The sequence below is a fragment of the Leucoraja erinacea genome, chromosome 27 (genome assembly GCF_028641065.1).
Source record: "Leucoraja erinacea ecotype New England chromosome 27, Leri_hhj_1, whole genome shotgun sequence".
Classification (NCBI taxonomy): Eukaryota; Metazoa; Chordata; class Chondrichthyes; order Rajiformes; family Rajidae; genus Leucoraja; species Leucoraja erinaceus.
In genome coordinates this window covers 5,322,905-5,332,285 of record NC_073403.1, presented here as the reverse complement: position 1 = coordinate 5,332,285, position 9,381 = coordinate 5,322,905, and the positions used below count along the sequence as shown (strand labels likewise).

The 9,381-nt window shown below is 40.7% G+C and overlaps 2 protein-coding genes across 2 annotated transcripts; both read right to left on the bottom strand.

Annotated features, from left to right (window-relative positions):
• Positions 1-2,782: 2,782 nt before the first annotated feature.
• hoxb5a (homeobox B5a) lies at positions 2,783-4,817 on the bottom strand. The gene is made up of 2 exons (XM_055656872.1): positions 4,003-4,817; positions 2,783-3,111 (listed from the first exon to the last, which is right to left on the bottom strand). The coding sequence occupies exons 1-2, from the start codon at positions 4,541-4,543 to the stop codon at positions 2,861-2,863; spliced, it is 792 nt and encodes a 263-aa protein (XP_055512847.1). The 5' UTR covers positions 4,544-4,817; the 3' UTR covers positions 2,783-2,860.
• Positions 4,818-6,398: 1,581 nt separating this feature from the next.
• On the bottom strand, positions 6,399-9,116 carry hoxb6a (homeobox B6a). Its single transcript, XM_055656876.1, has 2 exons — positions 7,976-9,116; positions 6,399-7,291 (listed from the first exon to the last, which is right to left on the bottom strand). Exons 1-2 carry the CDS (start codon positions 8,406-8,408, stop codon positions 7,032-7,034), a joined length of 693 nt encoding a protein of 230 aa, XP_055512851.1. The 5' UTR covers positions 8,409-9,116; the 3' UTR covers positions 6,399-7,031.
• Between the last annotated feature and the right edge of the window lie 265 nt (positions 9,117-9,381).

The following is a 9,381-nucleotide window of genomic DNA, read 5'->3' as shown; positions in this document are numbered from 1 at the left end:
TGCAAGCAGACTGCATAAGAATAAATTAATCCACGCGGGAACAATGTTGAACTGCTCCAGTCCCAACACCCCAAAAAAATACTGAAAATCAAAGATACGTTTTTAATTGTAATTTTTAAATCGAATTAAGGCCATAACGAAAAGATTACAATGGGAGAGACTATATTTGGTATTGGGGTCTTTAAGTTGTATATACACTAAACTGGAATAACAATTATATTTGCTAGTCTATTTGAGGACCTCCAATAACCCACAGCACCCCCTTCCACCAACGCCTATTTCTCAATTCCCTGCATCAAATCACATTTAAAGGACGCTGCATTGTGTATTTTTTTACTCCCAACGACAGATTAGCAAAATCAAAATCTTAAACGAACAGAGCGAAACGTTGTTAAATGTGAAAAAACAAACGAATTTTCAATTGTGTGATCAGTTTGTAGAGCAGATGACGCGGGGCTATCAGAAAGTACAGCACGAGAGACAGTGAACAAGAGCGAAGCTGGTTATATTACATTATATCCCCCCCCCCCCCCCCCCCCCACCAACCCTCACACGTACACACTCGATCCCCTCCCCAACACACACCAACACACACACACACACACACACACACACACACACACACACACACACACACACACACATACGTACACTAATTTCAAATCAACGTCTCATCGTTACAATCTTATGAGCCTTAAATCTATCTGAGTTAAGTAATCGGTCGATAGGAACAAGGCCCATTCGTCTCGTCCGCCATATCCTCGCAATTCCTTTACATCTCGCTGGCAAAGGGGAAAATAAATGGATCTGTGAAAGTTTATTTATCCACAGCCACCGCCATTAATTAATCAATCGCAATTTAATTTTACTTTTCCATGTTGAGAGCTCCACTGGGCCATGCTTACAAACGCACCGCACGGTTCGCTTATAGTTCGACATAACTTACTTTGAGCGGTACAGTTCCATAGAATCTTGACTGCGGCCAATCCAGTAAAGATTTTAAACCTTGCCGGCCCTAGTAAGGGAGAGCAGTTCGACTCCTCTGGAAGACTAGTCAGATTAGACGCTCGCAGGCTGCAAACCCAGCCAGATAAAGTTCAGCGTCACTAACATTATACAGAATGTGAAATATATTGTACCTTGTCAACTCCCCAGAACCATAAAACTAACTTTAACGACCCCACGTGACTTTTGAGAGCCAGTAGGGGTATCAGCCTGCGGTATGGGCGATTTTTACGATCTAACTTTGAGATAAATACCCAATTCATTTGACATCCCAATGTCACACCGACTTCTTGCATATGCAGTCTGTTATATTCACAAGGGAAGCATGCACATTGCAAGATAGACCTAATATTTGCTGTGTGACTTATCTGCTACCGATAAGCACTTGGACGTTCTTTTGGTAAGTTGAGCTTAACCTAAGGTTTACCTGTTGCACCCAAATTAACAAAAGCGCGTAGTATGTTGCATTGACAAAGTTCAATGCATCTGATAACTGTATAACTCTCTGGGGTAGAGAGGGGGGGGGGGGGGGGGGGGGGTGACATAGAAATCAGGGTTGGAGGGGGGGGGGGGGTGTCTTTTAATATAGCTAACTACGAATACTAAAGAAATCCTGATGCAGTATTTAAACAAGCGGATACCTAATGCGGTATACACCTAAATACCGTATTTAAGGCATAACAGAGCGAGGAGGGGTGGCGTATGCAAGCTACTAGCCCTTAGAAACGGCTCCGGCCTTAAAATGGAAGATTAATGCGGCCAGCTAGCATTAGGTCCGAATAATGTTATAGAATTAACTTATCAACTATAAAACGAGAAGCAATCGATAGATGCAGATTAACGAAACGCAATCACGTGCTCTATCCGTGTATCCTTGCGTTGCATACTACAGGTAGTTAAATTATGGCATAACACGTGGCAATACCGCAATGTTAACGCACCTTTACTGGCCGACACTGCGCTAGATCAAACAATACCTATCCCCCAACTTCAGGGAGACGTTTTATATCGAGCAATAAGGCCCCAAATCCTTGCATTTAGTGAAGACACCACGCTGCATAAATCAGGGATGGTTATAAGAAACTTTCACTTTATTAAGCTACAAACAGATACAAAAAGCTTGTTGGCAACATTCTGTCGGAGCTTGACATAGGTGTCCTTGATTTCCACAGAAAATATGCCATTCATCATCACTCTGCCCATTACAGACTAGCTATAGGCGACATTATAAACATTTTTTTGTATTATTTACAACCATTATAACTCACTAAATAATCGTGTACAATCGTCGCTGATTTCAGAATCTATCCACATGTATCGACAATAATTAGGTTTCTACATGGACTTTTCACAGACAGACCTTGTTTAATTTCACGGACAGCATTAAAGACAGAGACTTCCACGAAGGTGTATGTATATATATATGTGTGTGTGTCTGAAAGGTGACAGTGCAAGAGCAAAGATTTTTTTTTTTAGCATTTTATCAACGTGGGGGAGAGGGGGGGGGGGGGGGGAGATCAAATTGTACAACGTGTCAATTATAAATAAGTTATACCATTTACAATCCACAAAAAAAACATGCTACTTTTCCAACAGAGCACCAACAGTTCACTGACACATACAAATGTAAGACAGCAACAAGCACTTTTAACAGCGAAAGGACAACACAACAGAATAAATCAAACCAAATTGTTAGCAGGACCACAGAAAAGTTATAAGTAATTTTTAATATTTAACAAACACGTGGGAGGGGGGGGGGGGGGGGTGGGGGGGGGGGGGTGGGGGGAGGGGGAGGTGGGTGTAGGAAGGTGCCTGGCTGTACAGTACTGGTGCACGGTGTCTTTCACGCTATTTGTTAGGGTTGGAAAGCGCTTGCTCCAGCCGACATGCTCATACTTTTCAGCTTGTTGTCCTTTTTCCATTTCATTCGCCGGTTCTGGAACCAAATCTTTATCTGCCGTTCAGAGAGGCACAGAGCGTGAGCAATCTCTATCCTCCGCCGTCGGGTTAGATATCTGTTGAAGTGGAACTCCTTTTCCAACTCCAGGGTCTGAAAACGAGTATAAGCAGTCCTGGCTCTTTTCCCGTCGGGTCCACCCATACCATCTGTTAATAAATACAGGCAGGTTTTTTTTTTTTTTATCCATGCTGAATTATCTATCCACGAAAAGATTAATTAAAAAAAAAGCAGAATGCTAGACCTTGAAAGTTGCAGTATCCCCTTCCCCTGGGCCTCCCCGGACATGGTATGTCAAAATTAAAGTATAATTGTCTCCAGTCCGAATTGCTATTAATTATCATTTTCCATTTCATTGTCTGACTATGTAACCTGTGTGTCCTGACGGCTGTGATTCCAATTATCCACACACACAGACACACACACACAGACACACACACACAGACACACACATACACACGCAGAGACACACACACATACACACGCAGAGACACACACATACACACACACGCAGAGACACACATAGATATACACACACTCACAGAGAACAAACACAGGCATACTGATACAGAGTCATACACACACACACACACACACGTGCACACACAAGCGCTCTCACACGCACACCTCCTTAAAGAGTCCGAAATTGCAAATAAATACATGAAAATGGATCCCAATAGCGCTGATTACCCAGAGAAGCAGCACAATCCTCTTTGTTAATATGCTGATCGTGCCATACTAGTCATAGCTTTCTGTACATCAATTTCTAAATATCATATAATATTTACAGTTTAAAAGCATTCAATACTATTTTAATATTTACTGATTTTTTTTTTAATGGTCGCTTTCCGCGTTATATTTCATGCACGTTGTCAAATTGTAATTTACAAATTTAAATTCAATTTGCGGAAATGTTTAGCTAAGTTTCTGCAGAGCAATAAAAAAAAAACAATTGTTCAGGTTTTGTGTCATCCTGGCGCTATGAATTATACGACAGCATAGCAATATATAAAGTAGTAAAACAGAAAATGAAAGTGTACCATGGGCAATGTGTAGCTTTCTCATCCAAGGGAATATTTGTGGCTGCTGTTCTGGTGTTGTTGCCTGTGTTGCGTCTTGCTGTTGTGCCCTGGGATGGCTGTTGGTGTTGTTGGCTTGAGTGCCCTCTTCGGCATCCGAGGATGCTCCGGCCTCGTCCATTTCTGTAAAATTACTCGCTGAACTAGAGGAGGTAGTCGGGTCGGATGGGGAACCCTTGGCTCCGTGATTGTCCTTGCCGGAACAAGAGAGGGGTTCTGGAGATGAGAGGGTGCAGCTCGTTGCTTGCCTGAACCTGGTTTCTGTAGCTGGAGAATAGCTTCTGGAGTTTTCGGCATTAACCACTCCAAAGTGGTTAGATGAAGCTGAACGGGTGATGCTAAGGTCCATACCATTGTAGTTGTAGCCGTAAGTGCCTGAATGCATGGTGCCTGAATCCCTGTATGGTCCGTTCTCGGAGCTGTTCGACCCATAATTAAGTAACTGATAATCCGGGCCATTTTGATAGCGACCGGAGAATGAGTTTACAAAGTAAGAGCTCATTTGGGTTTTTTTGGGTTGATTTGTGGTTGTTAGTCGTTATAACCCAGTCCTGCACGATTTATGATATATTAATGAATTATAGAAATGACTGTACTTCGTTCGGTTCTATGTATGCGGCCAAATATGGGGGGTGCGAGTCGCAATCACGTGCTTTTGTTGACCAGTCGTAAATTCTCACTGATGACCTCAAGGGGTAATTCATGCACTATGGTTACAAATAATGACGAGCCACGAACGGTTACGCCATGTGAATGCACGGTTCCAAATGGTGGCCAGGGTTTGCAGAGTGCGCCACCTACCGGGCTCCGTCAAAACACACCATTTAACACCATTGCTTATCTATTAGCATTGGCAATACATTAATAACAAAACCTTTTTAAAATATCCCTAGCTTAAAAAACACACACAAAACAAACAAAAAAAAAACACAAACCCACGCCATCCAATGTCGTACTGCAGTTTGTTGCTCAATCTCTGACCGTGGATTCCTTCAGAAACGCAAAAAGCAAAAATCAAAAATGCTAAACGCGAACCGGCGATTCAATTATATTTCAATTGAATTGGAAATCGCGTTTTATTGCTGTGTTTCGAGTGGAACGATTTATTTCGTTTTTGACCAGATACATTTAAAAACAATTAACTTGCCATCCTTGACTAGTCACTTAAATGTACGCGCTCATTGACTTACGCTGCTTGCTGTGGATGTGAGCCGTATTATTTGCTACGTGGTACACAGTTTTAGTATCTTTGCGGGATTAAACTTCGTTTCGAACCTAAGTAAATGTGCGCGCATAAAGTATCCGAATATTTGTTTAGTCAAATAAATTATTGAACAATTATACAGATCCTCTCAAGGCGACACACGGGCTAAATCTTAGAAAGTTGCTGTTTATGCCATATGTGCAGACCTTTATGTTCCACGGGCTGTGTGCAAAACACATTAATTTCCAGTACTCTATTTTGAGGTAATTATCTAAAGAAAATGCACCACAGAACTATTTCTTAACTCCCCTAACATTGGGAGTCAATATGCATTCTTGAAATTACCGTGCAATTATCTGACTTAAACGCAGGATAAATAATATGAATTGTTATTCTGGAGACTCGAATCCTTGATTTTGTTTTGGTAAACCGTATTAGCTGGTTATCGTGCTCGGATCTTTATCGGTTCTGCCCGATCCAAGTTACCTCCTAGAGAGTTCACTTCCTGGGAGTAACTATAAGAACTTTTGACTCATTCAGAGGCAATTTGGTATTTGTTTTTGTATAGAAGGCTTTGAGCATTCACTAGACTGGGGTCTGTTTTAGTTTTGCAGGCGTGCATAGTTATGACGAGTGGTTCGGGTGTGCTCAAAACACTGTAAAAAAGCGCCTTGAAAAACACGACACCCAAACTGAAACATGTAGTTAGCAGGACGGCTACCGAAACAAAAACCTGCACATGATTAAGCAACAAAGAATGAAACAATTGAATCCAGAGAAGTGATTGTTAACAGCCACAATGCCCTTCGCTTTCTGCTTCCATCAGAAACTATCTGATTTCGAATGCTGAAGATTTGGGTGCTTTTTTATCAACGTTTATATCATCCAGACAGGATTTTTTTTTTTGAAGGAGCAGGGAAAATGATTACAGGAAAGAAATTTAAATAAGTTTGATGGGAATACATAGTGATAAATCAATTACGAGAAACACAATGAGGAGGCTGTCATCTTTTTTGTTTTGTGATAGATTGTAACCGAGATTTAGATAAGCCGTGGCTATATTGAAAATACACCTCAGAGCGATATGATCATTGAAATGAACATTACACGAAAATTGTCTCTTTTTTAAGAAAAAAAACTTTATTATTATAATTCCAGAGAAGAAACCTTAAGTTTCAAAAAAATATGACCCCCCCTCGCTACAAACACAATAAACGCTCATTGAACAAAGGAACACAAATAAAAAAATAACCTTTTACTCGATTCTTCAGACATTTGCTTTAATTTCCCCCTCGCTTGGTTACGAAAAACAAGGCAAAATACAATATCTAGACTTTATATCGTGTAGTTTCCACACGCACGCACATACAATTTCACACATGCACGCATACACACATAAAATAAATCAAAAACAATTGTTGTATTCACAGTGCACACAAAAAAAACATACAGCTAAATAAACTAGAGCTGAGACCAACGTCAAGAAAAATCACAATATTGCAGCAGCTCAAGTGAAATATAGAATACATGGCATACATCCAGTGTTTCTTTCAAACTATTGACACCAATTGAAACAATGGCTGCCTGGATAGACCAAAGGAATGCATAACTTCATAATAAATCTTAGGACAAATACAGAAATGTACACTTCCACTGGTGCGCAACAGCAAATAAAATGTAAACTTTTAATATTCAATATTCATTCTTTTTTTAAATAAAGAACTGCATAGCGTTCCTCTTCCGATCTTTTTTTTTCTTCTTCTCCTCCTCCTTGTGTGTGCGGTTTTCATTCTGTGGATTTTTCTTCTGTCTCCTCGCCGCTTAGTTGCGCGTTGCCGAGTAATTTGTTTTCCTTTTTCCACTTCATGCGCCTGTTTTGAAACCATATTTTGATCTGGCGTTCTGTAAGGCAAAGGGCGTGTGCGATCTCTATCCGGCGCCTCCTGGTCAAGTAGCGGTTAAAATGGAACTCTTTCTCCAGTTCCAGAGTTTGATATCTAGTGTAGGTCTGCCGCCCGCGCCGTCCGTTTGGGTTGAACGCCGAGGCTTCACATGGAAAGAATATAAAGGGAGAGGTAGAGAGAGTGGGAGAGAGGGAGAGACAGAGAGAGAGCGTTAGAAACAAGCTGAATATTACATATCATATGGACATTGTACACAAGCATTTAAATTGGAAATTTGACTCTACTGATTATATTGGAAATTGTAGACATTGTAGGGGAAGGGTTTTTTCCCCTTATAACTCTAAAAACTGAATTTTTTGGCGAGCACTTTCGATTTTGAAACATTTAATAATAAATTCTATTCATAGTGTAGCTTCATTCGGTTATGTGAAGTCGTTCCACCCTATGGGCCTGGCAAATGGGTATCATGATCTTTAAGGGGGGTAAAATACAACTGCAAGTTTACTGGAGATTGGTTATATATGTTTATATTAATATAGTAATATGTTTATGCACATAAAGATATTAATGTTATGAACTAGGCGTTGGATTTTAATGAATTATTCAGAATCTTTCAGAAGCAATTCATAATTTAACGTGAAACCCGACACTGTAAAATGCATGTAAGTGGCTTGAAATAATCAACTATCTTCTAAGAAAGGGGTTGAATGTAAAAAGTGGTCCCTCCTGTCCTTTCTACTTTGTTTGCATGTAGACGTAAACTTAAAGTTTGGTTTTTTTCTTGAATAAATATGTAAAGCATAACAGTATTAAAATGTAAACTTACCACCGCTGGAATTCATTCTTTGCATCCAGGGATATACGGGGAGAGAACTCTTCTGATCTTCCACTTCTCCATATAAAATTCTGTTTTGGACGCAATCGGATTTGCGGTGTTCTGGGTTAAAATGCGTTGGGTCTTCCAGTGAGTGGTATTTGGAGCTGGTGGCTGACGCGCCGCTGGAAGGGTCTTTATCCCGATAAAAACTGGGGACACCATAATCGCATGGTGTTCGGTTGCACCCATAAGCCCCGTTGGCTTGCTGATAGTAAGAGGGTGCTGGGTAGCTTTTATCTTGCATGCTTGTAGCCCCATATGTGGCCGGGTAGTGTCTTAAAGGGTCGTAACCGGAGGAATATAACGGAATCTGCCCGAGGAAAGGCTCCTGACCACTGGCAAGAGTCACCGGGAAAGTGGAGTTGACGAAATACGAACTCATTTGTTGGCTTGGGCTGTGTTATGATTTGTTGTGTATTAGTCCAAGTGCCTGTGCTATTAGCAGTTAGCGAGATGGGTTTGATTCGGGATGGCCAAGTGCCAGAAAGGACAGCAGGAAATATAACCATCTGATCATCGGCTGACCAATGGCAATACTGTTTGATAGGAAAATAGCACCCATGAGGCACTTATCCATGAATCAGAGACGCTCGCAGAAAGCGGCACATGTGATGAGAAAAGTCCCAAACAGAAACAGAGAAAGAAAAAATCAACAGAAACACAGCAGCATCTTTGCATTTAGCCTTGTGTTGGTAGAATTAAAATGCTGAAGAATGCGCAAAGTTCGGCATCTAATTAACATTAGTTTTCACGCCTATGTAAACAACGAAACAATCTACCCCTTCAGACTAAACAAACAAGCAAAATAAAACCCATCCAGTATTCGCCGATTTAGCTAATAATTCACTAATCACTTATTAACTCATTTTTATTGCTTTCCCCTTTTACAATCTAACTGCCCCGCTTTCATTTCGATTGTGTTATTAAAGATGCACTCGGCATATTTTGTTCCCATTAGTAGTTCCATCTTACCAGTTGTTTAGCAATCCAGATTATTTTTCGCACACATTGTAACCCGCACATAATATACAGTGTTCTGCACTCCAAAGTTTCCTGATAGTCGTTTGTTCTGCTTGTGTTGCAGTTTGCTCTCTGTGTGAGAATGCGATTCGGCGATGCCAGTTAACTTTGAGCCACGCGAAAAAGAAAATCAAAACAGCGACTTCCAAATATTTAATTGAAACCACAACGTGAACGGAAGAAACTTTCAAAGGGAGAATGAAGCCAGCTAACCAAAACAAAATCCGTGCTGGAATCAACAACAAGACATAACAACACAAGCACGATTTATTAAGAAGCTGCAATGTTAAGTTTTTAACTTCCCGGGGAAAAAAAGACTTTGCTCTCTTTCATTG

Bases quoted from the DNA above. Each gene is read 5' to 3' on its own strand.
- hoxb5a (XM_055656872.1), bottom strand. From the start codon at position 4,543: ATGAGCTCTTACTTTGTAAACTCATTCTCCGGTCGCTATCAAAATGGC. The intron at 3,112-4,002 runs GTACACTTTCAT...ATTTATTAACAG, and splicing joins AAAGCTACACATTGCCCATG to ATGGTATGGGTGGACCCGAC.
- hoxb6a (XM_055656876.1), bottom strand. From the start codon at position 8,408: ATGAGTTCGTATTTCGTCAACTCCACTTTCCCGGTGACTCTTGCCAGT. The intron at 7,292-7,975 runs GTAAGTTTACAT...TTCCATGTGAAG, and splicing joins AAGAATGAATTCCAGCGGTG to CCTCGGCGTTCAACCCAAAC.